Source organism: Rhinolophus hipposideros (genome assembly GCF_964194185.1).
Source record: "Rhinolophus hipposideros genome assembly, chromosome: 2".
In the NCBI taxonomy this organism is placed as follows: Eukaryota; Metazoa; Chordata; class Mammalia; order Chiroptera; family Rhinolophidae; genus Rhinolophus; species Rhinolophus hipposideros.
Window position 1 is genome coordinate 49552367 of NC_138048.1, and position 16983 is coordinate 49569349.

A 16983-nucleotide genomic window follows, 5' to 3' on the forward strand; every position below is an offset into this window, starting at 1 on the left:
ATCTCTCTACTTTAAAAAAACATTATTCCTAAATAATCTAAAACATAGGAAATAAAATTTATATTGTCAAGATTACTAACATTCTATTCTGTAACTATAATTTCCATAGTTGTCTTAGTTCTATACAGAAATTAAATGTTCATCTCTAATCCACTCCTTTATGTGAATTCATCTCTTGGTTTACTGGACTTTGATATTGAATAATTTTTGTTTGTTTGTTTTTAGACTCCAAGGGTACTGTATTTCCTAAGTTCTTGCATCCCTGAGAACATGATTGCTGCTTTTACACTAAAAGGACAGATGGATCACATATGAGATTCTTAGGGCATACTTTTTCCCTTAGAACTTTGTAAATGATGTTCTATGATCTTTAAGCAATGACTATAATGTGAAAAGGCTGAGGCCAGCCCACAATTTTTCTCTTTATACATATTTTGCTTTTTTATTTTGAGTGACTATAAAAGTTAATTTTATTTTGTCCTTAAGGTGTAGTAACTTTATCAGCTTATGTCTTGGTGTTAATCATTTTGATAGTTTTTTTTGGATCCTCTATGCCCTACTTTCTGGACACAGATCTTTAGATTAGTAAATTTTTCTTTATTTATATATACAGAGGGTGCCAAAAATGTATACATATTTTAAGAAAGGAAAACTGTATTAAAATTATAATACTCAATATATATCAATAACAAAAGATCAATACAAGTCACATTTAACTTCAGCAACTAAAAGAGGTGCTCAAAGTGGTTACCATCAGCATCTAGACATTTCTGATTACAGCGAACTACTGCTTGAGCAATGTTGACCAAAGTGTCTACTTGTGTACGTTTTTCTGGCACTCCCGGTATTTTAAGGTTGTCTTTAATCTTTTGGTTCCGTTCTCTTTTTCAAGAACACTAATTATGCCAATTTTGCCTTCTTTTGTTTCTCTTCCATATGTATCATCTTATTTATACTGATTTTTAGATTATTTTCTATTTTGTTTTGTATTATTTCTTGAAACATATCCACCACACATTCAATCACCTAACAAATATTTATTAGAGTGAGGGCTAGGCACAATTCCCAGCACTAAAAATGCAGAAACAAACCAAAGAGACAAAAATTCAGCCTTCTCAAATTCAGAGATACCAAGGAGAACAAGTTACTAAGGGCTGCGGGCGAAGGGAGAAGGGTATTACTGTTTAATAGGTAGAGTTTATATTGGGGATGAAAAAGTTTTGGATATAGATAGTGGTTATAGGAACAAAGCATTGTAAGTGTACTGATATGTACTTACATATGGTTAAAAAGATAAATAGTCATATATTTTACCACAATAAAAATAAATTAATAAATTATTTTTAAAGGGGTTTGGGAATGGAAGTAAGCTAAGGCTGGGAGGAGACACTAAAGGAATTTAATAACAACTGAAACAAAGATTATTTGGGGGAAGAACAGCAAAAGCCAAAAAACAAACAAAAAAAATTCAGCCTTCCTATTGGTTAGGTTCTTATGAAATATAACATCCTTGACACTTTATGTTTGCTAATTTTTTTTGTTTGTTTCTAATGGGGCTTTCAATTTTTGTAATACTTTTTGCTTTTCTCTTTTATTTTTCTGAGCTCATCTGATTCATTTCTTCTCTTTTTACTGTCTTATGTTCTTTAAGCATTTTCTCAATTTTCCTTTTTCTGCTTCTATGGATTCCATAATTTCCTGGAGACTTCAGAATACCGTTTCAAGTTTTCCTGGGTTTTCTTTGGGTGACTCATCTTGTGATGTTTATTCTTGAACCTACCGTTGTCCCTTTTGTCAGTTTATTTATTTTTGAATGTTATGCAAAGATCTCTCCTCCTATAAACTTATTTCTTCCCATAGGTTTTGTAACATCACATAGTTTTCCTACTACTTCCTAAGGTATTCCTTCTCAAGGTTTCTTTCACAGGCTTTTCTTCCTGTTCTTTCCCTAAATACTGTTATTCCCCAGCAATGTACCCTTGGCTGTGTTCACACTCTAAATTTACCACTTCTACACTGATAACAAATCACCTGCTTGTAATCACCATTGTCTCCAGTGCCAAAATGTGCCAGGTCTATAATAAAAGCTCAATAAAAGTGTTCAGTGAATAACTCTCACACCTACATTTCTATCCTGGACATGCTCCTGTGCTCCACTTGTACCATACATGTGTCCAGATGGTCTAACAGGCACGTTTAGCATGTCTACATTTTAACTCACCGGCTCTATCCCATTACATCTTCTATCTTAAAAATAAAAGAAATAAAAAACAATCTATTCTTCCTCTAGTAGTTTCTGCCCGGAAGAACAACCTTACCATCCGTCAAATGATCAAAACAAAAGATTGAATGTCACTCCTGGCTCCTCCCACTCATTCCCATTTTACTTTTTTGTTCTGCATGGGTACTACATGGTCTCATATTTGAGACTGAAATCAGGAAGTGGTCATGAATTCTAACTTGCCCTATAAATATTAAAGCACTCTTTAGCTCGATGGTTCCTAACTAAAGTGGTATCCTTTCAACATTCATCCAGGAAATCTGGGAATGTTCCAGAGCTTTGGGTGGTCACAATGAATGGGGCATTACAGACACTTTGTGGTAGGGACCAGGAAGGCTAAATGTTGAGCACTGTGTCAGGAGTTCCACACAAAAACTGTCCAGCCAAAAATGCCGAAAATGCCAAAATGCCATAGAAAAAATGGATCTAGCTATTTTTTTTTTCAAAGCCACAAGATGGCAATAAACTCCAAGAGAATCCTGAAAGATCGCTTTCGGGCTAAAAAGAAATCCAAACAGAAAAAAAACTTTTTTGTTTCAAAGTGCTGAAAAACACTTTTGCATGAGCCAATGCATTCCAACTTTCATTTGTAATGGAGATTATGGATGATTCTAAGCTAAGATTTCCAAAGAGGCACAAAAATTCCTACACTTCTGCTAGAAACCTCATTCTGCTAAAAAGAGCATACATCTAAGAAATGCCTCATTTTGCAATCATTTAAATTTTAGAAGGTCAAGTAAACAATGGTAATAGCACGCTACCAATTATTTGATAGCCATACCTTTAAAAATTGCTTACTTTAAATGGTTTATAGTATATTCTTTTGTTCCACAAAATACGCGTAAAAACTGAAGTATAAATAAGTTAGTCTCTATTTCCTAGCAGAGCAAATGTAGAAGTATAGAAATCAAGATCATTGTGCTCTAAAATCAGAGTGCCCAGGCTTGAGTCTTGGTTGTTAACTTCTTAGGTTTGTGACCGTGGGCAAGTTACATAACCTCTCTGTGCCTGGGTTTCCTCATATGTAAATGAGAATAACAAGAATACATACCTTACAGAGTTGTTGTGAGAATTTAAAGGTGACACATATAGAAGTTGTTAATAGCCTGGCACATAAGAAACATCCCGTAAGTGTTAAAAATAGCATTGGCTATTATCATTATTATTTATAGTTGGGTTTGATTTTAAAAACTAATATTATTATAGAGATCACTTAGGCCAGAACTGAAGACACATTTATTATTAGCATTTAAACCCAGCAACCCCATCACACATCACAGTGTGTAGAAACTAACGATTGATAGAGAAATAATCCTAAACAAGTAAATCTCATTGGTGGTGTGCCTTTGCAGGCTCCAGGTCCGTGAATTTGAGCTACTCTCCAGCTAGGAATCCTATTTTATTACTTTCCGGTTTTTGACACTGTCTGTACCGGTCCTCGCAGGTCCTATCTGGTAGTGTCTACAGCTCATGCAACTCTAATGCCCTCAGGGCACACTCACACTGCAGTGCTACAGAAGCACCTGAAAATGTACTCCAATTCTCTGCAAAGCAAACTGATACATAGACACCAGGTCGTGGTCTTGGTGGTCGTCACGGAAACACTCAAATTGAAGATTTTCTTCATAATATGGAAGTGATTTCTATATTTCAAGATTAGATCCCTGACTTACAACTTTCTTAAAAGAATTAAGACTATAATTCCAATATAAGTTAAGGTGGTGAAAAGAAACAATATCTGAGAATTGAAGAGTTCTCTATGTGTGTGTGAGGGGGCTTCTGATGCTCATCCACGTCAGGTTCTCCTTTCCCTCTGGGTGTACGGGAAGGATGGGAAAATGTATGTCCCAGATGTTTATGTTAGGCCAGGGCCATGTGCCTCGTTTTAGCCTACAAAATGTAAGAAGTGAGACTGTCACTTCTGGGCTGGGGCATGTAAGAGTTGCTGTGCCATATCCATGTTCTTTTTTTCATGGAAAACACTTATTGAGACAGTGGACTCAGAATGGAGGGAACCTAACTCCTGAGTTATGGGATGAAAGAGAACCTCTGATGACGCATGGTGGTCTTTGCTGTGTTGTGCCACAGATTTTGGAGTTTGTTACTGCACTATAGTCTACACGAATTTGATAAATACCCTTAGGTACTTCACCATCCTCGTTATACGCTACCAACCGACAACAGAGCTAAAAGAGGCGGGAGAAAATACGTTCTAGTGGGCAGAAGTAATGGAAGAGTTAGAGAATGCCAGCAATGTTAGGAAAATGGGGAAAAGTAGAAACAATAAGACAGTAAAACTGTTTTTCTTATGGAGGCCTAGATAATCTCATTTGGCACCTTTGTTCTAGCCATGGGACATTTTTGCATAGAGACAAAAATATTCAGAGCAATTCTTACCTGCGTAACTGAGCATTTTCACTTCTTAGTGGTTGCATGGCCAGTGCTATTTCAACTTGAATATTTGTGTTTCCACTTATTGCTGGAAGCAGAGATATACATGCCTCCAATTCTGTCATTAATCTCTGAACTTCTGAATCCTCTACAAGAGACAGAAGATACAAGTAAAAATAATATTGTAAATTGTTTTTAGGTAAGATTATTCATGTATGTTACTAAAAAAAGAAAAAATTTTCAGATATGTGCATACTGGCTATAAATAAACTATTTCTAGATTTAATACACAAATCCTACTTTCCTCTTTCCTGCTACCTGCATTTGATTATTCAGAAAAATTCTGAAGAAATTAAATTCAGTAAAGATTAATCTTAAATCACAGATTAGTTATTATTTTTTTTCAGTTAAAGAGACCAGTAGAAAAATTTACACCTATTTCCTAATTCATATTACGAAAGGACTACAGACTCCTACAATTACTAACAGGTTTTCTATAATTGATATTACAATATTCACTTTTACAACACAACCTTTGATCCTGGCATAAGCAAATAATTCACTTTAGGTGATTCAATTTGGCAAAGTATTGAAGGAGAGTCTACTAAGATTATTTAATTTTATAAAGGAGATTTAACATAACCAGCCACAACTCATTTGATGTAGCATCAAAAGCAGCACCATTTCTGTTATCGATTGGGGTAAGTGAGTGGTTTTGGAGGTGGCAGACATAGGTAGAAGGTGGATTTTGGATCTTTTGCCCTTTCACTTTTGTTCCTTCATTTCCATTCAAATTTTCTATAGACTGAAAAAATTCAACAACCATAATAGTAACTACCTAATACCCAAAAGAGGTCGGAAGTATATTCTAAGCTTCAAAAATAACTCAATGCCACAGGTATTTTAACACCCTGATGATGAAACGTACACACACACAGTAAACAACTGTCCCTAATTACTAAGTGCTCCTCTACCAATCCTTTGTACAGCAGTTTCGCTCATAAGCACTGGTGGCAGAGACCCGGGATCCACCAATTTCTAGCAATGTAACTTTAGTCACACTACTTAACTCTTGATGCCTAGATTTCTTCATGGTTAAATGGAGACAACAACAATACCTCATAGGGTGGTTGAGAGGATTAAATGAGCTACTGTTCTTCAAGCCTGTTTCCTCAACTGTAAAATGGGAGCAATCACAGTACCTTATAGGATTGCCATGAAGATTAAATGAGATAACGCGCATAAAACACTTAGCATAGTGCCAGGCACATGGTAAACGTTCAAAAAATAATAGCTAATATTGTTGCTATCTTTATCATTATTATTGCTACCATGAGTATTTGGGTAAGAGAATAGTAATAAGATGAAGATCTAACAAGATATTTTAAAGTATTAAACCTTTGGATTAATAGTGCTATGTTCCTATAGGTACATTTTAAGATTTGCTATTTAGTTTGTCAGTCTACAAACATTAAGTATTCAGTCAGTGTTCTATAATCAATTATTGTGCTTTCTAAGATGACAAACCTGTAAATCATTCCAAGCAAAAGCCATTATTTAAAATATACACATGTAACACAAACAAATGAATACAACCTGGATCAAATATCTCATAGCTTCACATAAGACATTTTTCTTGATTTAAGAATAACAAAAAAAATCCCAAAAGTAAATTGAAAAGGGCATAAAAAGATTTGGGTTACTTCTCAAAGTGAGATTTGTGAAACATCGTAACAACTGGTTATTAAAGAAATCCGGGGAAGACAATCTCTGCATCTTTTTATTAAAATAGAAAAAATTATCAGTCTATTCAAGGGAGTTAATCATCTTTAGGGGTCCTCTAAACCTTAAAAGTTTATGTCTACAAATTCTCTTTGGCTGAATCTTTTCAAGATCCCTTTGGATCAAGTAGAATTAATACATTTGCATGTAAGACTGTTTGATATTCCCTAGTACATTTCAAATCCACAGGAGATAAGAGGGATCAGACCCTAAAAAATAAGAAAACTGGTAGAACTCATTTCCTTATTAGCTTAAGACATATTTCTTTGAAAAATAGTACAAACTCCATGTCAATTATTCTAAATTTAAATGATGACTACATAATATGACACTGCTATTAATATATAGCATTAACACCGTGCTACAAAAATTACAAAGAAAGTACTCATTTACCTTGTTCTGCTAGCAGGGCCCTCAGCTCTCCCAACAAATACTTTATAATTCTAACTTTTTCAGCACTCTGGTTTGCATTTTTTTCCTTCTGGACATCCTTCATTCTTGAATCTCGCACATGTATGTTTAAATCCTTTCCTTCACTTGTGACTTCTCCAGTATGTTCTTTGGCACATTTTGCTTCATTAGTGGCCAAGAAAGCTGGCTGTAATAGAGTAGGGCTTGTGTGTGCCTGACTGTCCAGATGAGAATGCAACAGATTCATATATGTTTGGAAACACTTTAGTAGGTCTGGTTCCTTAGGAACTTGTTGTGGCAGAATCCCATTAGCAACACCCAAGGGCTGAAATGTTGGAATAGCTGGGTTGTCAGTTTGGGGCAAGCTACATGGAACTCCAAGACTAGTACTGAAGGAATTCCTCAGAATATCAGTACAGTTCCCCGAAACTGTTTTATGCTGTGATGATAACTGGTTGTCACGATCAGTCTGAATTTCCTAAAGAGAGAAAAAAGCAAGTTAAATCTTCAAAAATGTAAACGCTGACTGGAAGGCATCAATTATAATAAACTCAAACCAGAAATATTAGAAAATGACTTTTGTAGGATGGAGTTATAGATTACCAGTGAGTAAGCTAGAGTTCCTCTAGCACAATAGTCTAGTGTTTTAAAGCTTAATTAGTACTCTGCAACACGGGAACATTATGTAGCCATGACTAAAATAGATTGTTTATAAATATCACACATGGTTTAAAAGGCATCAAAAATTAGCCCACTTTTGGACTAAAACAAACTCCCACTTTGGGAAATTGTATTGACAGAAAATAAGCTCAGACATACAAAAAGCTTCTGCACAAACATATTTACAGAAATGTATGGTAGTAAAAAACTGTTGCTTAAATATCTAACCACAGGGAGTAGTTACACAGACTATGGTGTATCTAACAAATAGAGTATTAACAACTTATTAAAATTTACAAAAGGTATATATTAATAGAGATACATGTTTAAAATAAAATGTTAAGTGAAAAAAAGCAGTACATAAAACTATATAAAATTTATGACATTTTTAAAAGAAAGTAAACTTAAATAAAAACCAGAAAACAAAATCTACACAGATAATTAAACTGGAGAGTGGTCTATCAATGTGTTAACAGCAATTGTGTTTGGGTGGTGGGTATGGGTGATTTCTTTTTTCTACTGATCTCTTCCCCTCTTCTCCCCCCCATTGTCCTTAATAAATAAACTTTTGTAATAAAAAATAACTTGGAAAAAATAATTGGTCTTTACACATCCTCGGGCATTAAGACACAATCTGTACATTCAGTTTTTTCTCTTATGATGCCAATTTCTAAAAGCAAATAATTACTTGTATAGTATATAAACTGTACCCACAGAATGAACCATTGAAGGGCAGGGTGGCTGCTGAGGTAACTGGACTGGGGTGGAAGTAGATAAGCCATAACTAGAATGTGGAGTTGCCTGAGATTCTAAGAGAGATTCTGAAAAGTAAGAGGGAGAAAAAAATCATTCACATCTCATATTGCTTATACAATAACCAGGTAACTTAATTAGAGTTTATATTCAGGCTTTTAAAAACATCATTCATACTAACCAGAACCAGACACAGTGTGGCAAGGCACAGCAGGAATTCCATTAGGGTTGTTCTTTGAAGCCAAGTTATTCATCAATGACATTTGAGTCTGCACATGCTCGCAGAGGGCTTGATATATTATGGGTGAATACATTCTATAATGATCTTGGAATGACCAATTTTGTGGCTTATCTGATGAGTCTCTTTCACTTCCAGCAGAAGCTTCATTAGGTATCTGTTTCTTATAATTTGAAGATACTAATGTGGAAGAAGGAAAAAAGTTCTGGAAATAATGATTCTTCAAAAATTTTTGTTGAAGATATTAGGGGGAAAAAAGGACTCTGAAGTAGTTCGATTCATTATATACTTTACAGAAAGGCTTTAACACTTCCACCCCTAAAGAAAATCAAACATCCCTAATTATTTTTGTATAGTTCATAATCAATTAAGTTCTCCAGACAAAAATTATCTGTACTATGTCTTTAAATTCTCTATTCAATGCTATTTGTAAAATCTCGCCTTCAATTATAAGACCCCTCTTAACCTTTTCACTGAGTTAATTGATTTCAAGTTTGTTCTCCAAAATGTGTCAGAAATCCAAAGAAAATAATTATAGTATTTATATTTTAAGTAAATACAGTTAAGGTGCTACTGTGGTCACACAGCAGCCTAGCCGTTTGTCCTCCCCAACCTTTCCCTAAGGAAAGAAGAAGTTGTGGGACTGTGCCTCTCTGGGATGGAGTTTATAATATCCCGAGTCTCTCCATCTGGTCTTCAGGAGAAGGGTCTGCAGTCAACGATGAGTAAGATTCCTCGCGGAAGGGACAACTCGAGCCAGACGGGACCCCGTTGAGACCCCAATGAGCTGTTATAAGAAATAATATGAGGGAGCCTTGCCCCTCCTTCCTCTTGTTCTTGTGGGAAGCTGCTGCTTGCCTCTGCTACTCCCTCTCACCTTATTGTGAGAGAGGCCCATTAGAGCGTTAAGACCAAGCTCTTTCTGCTCAGCTCATGGCACAGTTGCACCGTGAGAGACTCTCCCCCAGGGTGGTGCATTCCGCACCTTAGTCATCTTGGGACAATATGCTTCTGCTGCTTTGGGACAAATAATTGGGTATTGAGATCTTTTTTTTTTTTTGGAAATGGTGTAAGAGTTTCACAGACCCTGCCTCTAATCATGTGATGTTCATTGTTTGTAATCAATAAATACTGTCAGTGACCCGATTTGAGGCTCCAGTCTCTTGAGGCTGCGAGTCCCTTGGTCCTCTGTGATTTAACTGTATATGCGTCTCTGTCTCTTTATTATAGTTCAACCCTCGCCGCCTCCCTCGCCTTCCCACAGCTTGTGTTGTGCAGGTCACAACTATGCTACATTTTATTAAAATAAATGATTACTTTAAAGTATAAAAATTTCCTATTGTTATTCATTCTTGTAAACACAAAAATACAGAAAAATGTACATCTGCTCTCCTAAAATTCCTTTCTGGAACACTGAGCTCGTGGGGTAAAGTCGAAGGCTGCAGTCAGCAGCATGGAAATATCATTCGACTATAGATGAACGTTGCAGTGAAAAGGTGAAGGGTGTTATTTCTCTCTAAAATTCAATAAATCTCTTACATCTTGCTCTTTATCTACTTCATGCTCTTGGGGGGGAAATGGAGTTAAAAAAGGATTATTTTATAACAATCTGGATGCTTTGACCATTAAAAAAAAAATCAATCAATCAGAGCTTTGAGAGTAAGAGAAAAACGGACTTAATCTACACATTGGGTCATCAAACAGAGTCCTAACCTGGCACTTAAAGTCTCCGAAGCCTGACCACAACACCCAAATAGTCATGAATAAATAGAAATGGATGAATTGTGGAGTGCTCATATGATGGAACACTATACATCAATGGAAAAGAACAAATTACTGATATACACAACTACCTATATGAATTTAACAGACAATGCTTTCTGAAAGGTGTCAGACACAAGACTGTAGAGTGTTACAATTGCATTTATATGAAGTTCAAAAACAGGTAACACTATCCAATGGAGGAGAGAAGTCAGAAAAGTGGTTACACATGGATGAAGGAATAGGTGCTGGGGAGAATACTGATGGGGCAGGAGCCTAGGAGAGAGCTGAAAATGTTCTCTGTCTTCATCTGGGTGGTGACTATGTGGGAGTTTACACATGCAAAAATTTATCGAGGTTTATACACTTGCTCTATGAAAGTTATTCCTTAATTGTTCAAAGAGTGAAATGGTTAAATGTTTTTAAATGGTATGGAATTCCCCATATACATATATATATATATACAATTTATTGAAAATAATAACATTGCTAAAAGCATAAAACATACATGTAAAAGCAAAATGTTAAAGGCAGATTAAGTACTATAACCAATGTAGAAAAAAAATTTTAAAGAAAAAGACTAAATTAAAACTGGAATATGAAAATGGCTGGAAATATTACATGCTTCTGTTTTGACCTGAAGTATTATATCCTTCCGTTTTGACTTGGGGTATGTTTTCTTTTGAGATGATCCATTCCTGTGAACATACTTCCCAGGCCTGAATACGAGCTCTAACTTAGCTGAGTGATTTTCGGTAAATTACTTAACTTGTCTTGACCTCCTTTTCCTCAACTGAAAAATGATGATAATAAAAGTATCATCTACTTCTTAAGATTGTTGTGAGAAGTAAACAAGATAACACTTGTAAAGTATCAATGTCTAGCACATAGTAAGAATTCAATAAATGTCATCTCTATTACCAAATGGCTGCAGTCTTAAGATAGACAGATAAATATTTTATATTCACAAATTTCCCATCTGATATCAGTAATATACCTGGAGTATGTCACCTCTGAGGTGATACAACCAAAAGCAATAATAGTTATTCTTCACTATCTAAGCAGATGAGCTACAACAAAATTAGTTAATTAACATTTCTGTAAAAAAATTACTTATTGGAAATACAGTTTTATAATAAATCAAATGGAAAAATATCCTCTAAAATACTTTATCTTTGAAATCTAAAATGATGGACAGTGAGATCATAGCCCATGTCCATTCAGCACATAGCTCTTCCATTCTTCTTGATTCGTGGGTCTCTTTTCTGCTCTTGGATTTCCTTTGGCCCCATTTGAGATAAGAATTGTCTGATTTGAGGAATTCTCAGCTTTCAAATTCACAGGTCCCAGACATTGGCTCTCATTTACCTTCTTTTCAAAGGGTGGTTTTCACAATCTCTGATAAAGATGAGCTATAATATTATACCTCTGCCAGCAGATGTCATCATCCAACATAAATTAAGGAACTTCAAACGTATTTGTAAAAATTCAAAGCCTTAGAATTAAAATAACTTATTTTGCTCCTTTATTAACTCAGTCCCTATGAAACTCTACTGATAATGCTGAAGATTTATATTCAAGAGACAAAATCTTAATGCAAATTATCCAAGACAAGTTAAAAACAATATAGATATAAAAAACATTGCATTTATATTACTACTATATAATTTTAAAATAAACAAAAAAACCCAACAACAAAATGAGCCTACACAAATACAAATGAAGCATATTTTGTTCTTGTTGATTACACCAAAGCAGCTTACATGAAAATTTTACCTAACAAATTAGTATGGCAATGTCTAATTGGTGTTAGTTGATAATTAGAATTCATGAAAGGGACTCACTCATTTATTTAGTCCACACAACTTTTTCACTTTTTGAATTCCAGATGCTGTACAGCACTGTTGCTTGGATCTACAAGTCTCGTGTGACAGTTAATTCCTGCCATCCAAATGTAAAACAAACATCTACTGCAGATAAGAGCTGCTGGATACCTACTATAATTTGAAATATGTAAAAGGACACTTGGCCTAGATGGGAGCAATCAATGCTGAAAGTATTCTGCCTGTAGTGGTTTATTTCCTCAAGGTGAGGGCAGCACTATATATGTTATTGAAAGGAGAGTCATGTGTCAGTTATCAAATATAAAAAGTTGCTTATTTAAAAAATGTTTTTCTTTTTGTTGTTGTTGTTTTGTTTTTAAGGAGTGCGCAGCTCACAGTGGCCCCTGCGGGGATCGAACCAGCAGCCTTGGTGTTATCAGCACCATGCTCTAACCAACTGAGCTAACCGGCCGCCCTTAAAAATGCTTTTTCTTTAAATGTCAGGAACACTCTAAAGTCAGCTCACTGCACTTCTGGAACTGCCTCTCTGCCTCTTTATTTCCCACATGCATCTAGGGGGTCAGGCTTGACTCCACAGACCCTAAATGCTCAGGCATGTCCCAGGCAGAAAGAACATAAGGAGACTACTCCTCAGAAGATGACCAACATGGAAACAGTAAGATAATGTATGTTAAAATTAAAATCATACATAGATAGTAGTTAACATACTATAACAGATTCCTTAAAATTCTATTGACGATTAACTCACTTGTGGAGAGAGAGCAAAGAGCAAACGTTGAGTGTGGTTTTTGTGTATTGTTGAGCACTGTGATAACAGAGCAAAAACCTTGTACTGGTTAACAGCTGCCAACCACACAAACAAAAAGATGCCTTTTCTAGATACTGCTACAGTTTGGTAAACTATAAAAGATAGAGATATTGAACTAAAGGAAAGGAGGCTTCTGCTTCTAATGAGTCAACCTTAGAAACAGATAAGTCAATGAGAACTAATTTCTAATATTGCAAACCTAAAGGAAATTGTCGTATGCGAAGTAGGTCCTTCCTTCTGATGACAAAAGTTAGGAGAAATGACGATAAGAATATTGTATCCTGACTACAGGACAAAACTGCTGATGTGACTCTCATCCAAATGAGAATTTAATGCTAAGGACCCACCCAGAATGCCAGATACGGTCATCTCCTCCTCCACACCCATCCTCTACTCACCTCCACCCCACTGTCCCTAAGATGCTGGTCTATCTAGATTACATTAACACAGTCCTTCATGGGTCTCTTCTGCTCCTACATGTCTTGCTGCAAGAAAGTAAAGCCTTGACCTACCTGGGCCATTTCTCAGGGTTATGTTTGTAGTGAGCAACCTTCAAGGGTAAGGAAATGTTTCCCCTGAGACAAGTACAGGCTTGCTTATTACCAACGTGATAGATTCCCCAACTCCGTGTTCCTGGAACGTAAATCTACAGCACGCACAGCATCCATCTGGGTCCATCACATCATCCCCCTAAGAACTGGTGCTGAGGTACACACTGCTTGCTGTGGGATGAGTAATAAATCCTTTGTCTCTGACCCAGGAGTCTTGGGGCCCCTGCCAGCATACATGCCATAGTAAGGCTAACTCATTAGCTTGTAAGAAGAAACATCAAATGCCAGACCTGACATACATCAACAGGGCTCCCGCCAATGGGACTCTTGATATTATCAAGGAAAGGAAGAAATATGAAGCCAAAGTATTTATTCACAACTCCCCCTCTATGCGGCCACCTTGGGCTGGTTTTGTCCCTTAAATGAAGCTCACTGCTTTTCTTCAGGTGGCCTACTCATTCTGAGTCCTAGTAACCTCTCTCACCTTATCCCTTAAGGCTTAGGGATGGTAACAGCTCCGCTGCTGCCGCTGCTATGGTAGCACTGGGCTAGCCCAGCCCCTTGGGGTTTCCCTATACCTCACTCACACCTTTGCAATGAGCTCCTTTGTAAATAAACGCTCTTTGAATTATCTTAATATGAGTATTGCCATCCGTTTCCTATTAGAACTCTGAGTAACAAGCAGTTAAGCTGGGATCCAAGTTGCTACCATGGCACAACTGACAGCCACGAACGTTCCAAATAAGTTCCCTGAAGAAAAGGGCCCTGGACTAGATATCACCTGGCTGGAGAAACAGTAGGACACTGGAGGAAAAGGCCATGGTACTACCACTTCTTTCTTTGTCCTTTGGGCCCCAATACCTAGGCCTCTATTTTAAGAGTTTAGACCAGGGGTTAGTACACTTTTTCTTAAAAGGCTAGAGGATATATATTTTAGGCTTAGCAGCCTCGAAAGCCTCTGTCACAACTTCTCAACTCAGCTATTGCAGCACAAAACCAGCCATAGAAAATTCATAAACGAATCAAAATGGTGGTGCTGATAAAATTTTTATTTACAAAATAAATAAAATAACTAAACATGATTTATAAAACTGGCTGTAGTATGCTGACTGATTGTTTAGACCAATGCTGTCCAATATAAGTATAATATAAAGCATATATGCAATGTAAAATTTTCCAGTAGGTATATTAAAAAGTAAAAATAAATAAGATGTATGTTTTATTCATATCAATATACCCAAAATATTAACATTTAAACATGTAATTCATGTAAAAAAATGAGTTATTGTATTTTCTGGATGAAATCTTCTAAATCACCTCAATCTGGATGCTAAATTTTCATCAGAAATACTTGATCAATATTTGGATTTAATGAAATTTACAGCTGAAAAGTATATTCATGTACCCAAGTTATTCCAAATATACTTAAAAGTGTTCTAATAACTGGATCAAGTAACAGTTTTTAAATTTAAAATTAAATTAATTAAAATTAACATCCATAATTCAGCTCCTTGGTTGTCCTCGCTGTACTTCAAGTGCCCAATGGCCACATGGTTAGTGACTACCGTTTTGAACAGTGCAGGACAAGATAACCTGAGGCTGAATGTGATTGAACTCCAAGATAAGTTAGTAAGTTGTTTTCTCTGCCTCAGGGATGGAGTGGAACATCAACCCCTAGTTCTATGAATGCTGTATCCTCATTTTCTCAGCCTCTTTGCCTGGATCCTGATCTCTTAATATCCAGGGCTGCTGCTGTAGATAATTTTCTAAACTTCATCCCTTGCCCGAGCTGAATCTCAGCATGCATGGCAGTGTTAATATTTTTGGCCCACTTGAGCTGTGGAACTAGCTAATCCCGTTCATGTCCATCTGAATTCCCACTGCGGACTTTTTAATTTCCACTTGGGGCGATCTTGTTCTATAATCCAAACTTGCTTATTCTAAGCTGTTTGCTGAACTATTAAACTTAATTAAGTCAACAAGTTAACTGTGAGGTGTAAAATATCCTTGGCTACATTCACCATCATTCAGCGGCAGGCCCTCTCTCCGTTTTTATCTATCCAACTTGGAATTTTACCTTTTTATGTACCGTGTATTCTAACTGCAGCTCAACAAGTTGAGCTATTAAACCTACTGGAATATATACATATAAAATAATTTTAAACAATAAGTATACACATGAAACCCAATCAATCTGTGATTATCTATGGAAACAAGTGGCAGGGAGAACAAAGATAACTCTATATATCTCCCAAATACCTTCTGCATTTCAATCTTTTCTCCTATAAAACCCAGTGAGTCACTTTTCTACTTTTATTCTTGGGAAAGTGATAGTAAACAAGTAACTACTCAGTGATAGAACTGAATAGAGAAAGAGAAGCATGAGTGCACATGCGCGTGCGCACACACCCACACACCCAAATAACCAATATATTATTAAAATGAAAGACCAACTGCATAATCCTCATAATTTATCAAAATCCTCAGAATTAAGTATTATATTTAAATACACAAAACTTACAAAATTCTTTCCGTACTGAAGGAACAATATGTTTTTCATGTCCTTTCTTCTTAGAACCGTATCTTTTGCCTTCCAAAGGTCTGGGATTATATCTATTTTGTGAATGTGCTACTTCTGAGCCTATTCATAATTAAAACAAACATTCATTAGCATTAAGATAACTAGTTGATTGAGAATATGTGATCAGCAAAGAAGCATTTAAAAAATAAAACCTGAATCTTCGTTTCTCAAAATGTCCCGCAGCAAAGAAGCACAACCATCAAGCCCCTGTATAGTTTCAGTCTGTAAGGAGAAAAGTCATTTAAAAATGTGGTATAAAATTTTAACACAGGAAAAAACAAATAATTACAGTTTTACATTTTCTTTTAAGACTAAAGTATTGACAGAAAACACGTTTTAAAGAAAAAGGTTTCATACTTTCTTATAGCAACTAGTACTTTACTTTTGAATTTTCATTCCCACTTCTTGGCTTTTACCTGAAGACTAATTAGTGTAACTTGTAGCTATTCAGTTTAATCTTACCTGACTTTCTGAATCAGAATGGATGGGATAGCCAGAATCTGCATTACAACGTGATGTCTTTCTTAAATGGGTCCTGGAAAACAAGTTTGTTAATGTTTTTACAAATTATACAAATTTTTTCCTAAAATAGTTAAGTACTCATTTTCTTTCCAGCAAAGGTTGGATAAGAAAACTTGTCCAATCACGTATAAGATCGATTTGGACTTTATGAAGATTTAGTTAAACACTAAATGATTGACATGGGAAGTTCCTCCTCAGAGTTTTGTAAAAGTACAGACCCATCTACTTTTCTAGGGTAGGCTAAATTTAGTCCAGCCCAAAGACTTGAAAAATCTCTTGAGATTTGCTAAAGTTGTAAACTTCTTTACATACTTACCCTTTCTTTCCATTTATTAATTTAGTAGGTCCAGTGTGCTTTCCTGAAGATAACACCTATGGATTAATACATTATATTATAGCA

General features: G+C 35.8%; 1 protein-coding gene across 2 annotated transcripts in view; it reads right to left on the bottom strand.

The window, feature by feature from the left end:
* The window catches only part of CCDC14 (coiled-coil domain containing 14), a 38963-nt gene that overhangs the window by 15570 nt on the left and 6410 nt on the right, over positions 1–16983 (bottom strand). Inside the window, exons 2-9 of one of the 2 annotated variants that reach the window (XM_081066727.1) lie at positions 16900–16955; positions 16524–16596; positions 16214–16283; positions 16002–16121; positions 8460–8696; positions 8240–8346; positions 6848–7343; positions 4679–4820 (exon numbers count right to left, since the gene is read on the bottom strand). In XM_081066727.1, the coding sequence (XP_080922853.1) occupies positions 4679–4820; positions 6848–7343; positions 8240–8346; positions 8460–8696; positions 16002–16121; positions 16214–16283; positions 16524–16596; positions 16900–16955 (1301 nt within the window). The remainder of the gene's footprint in view (positions 1–4678; positions 4821–6847; positions 7344–8239; positions 8347–8459; positions 8697–16001; positions 16122–16213; positions 16284–16523; positions 16597–16899; positions 16956–16983) is intronic. The other variant, XM_081066728.1, reaches the window with a different exon arrangement.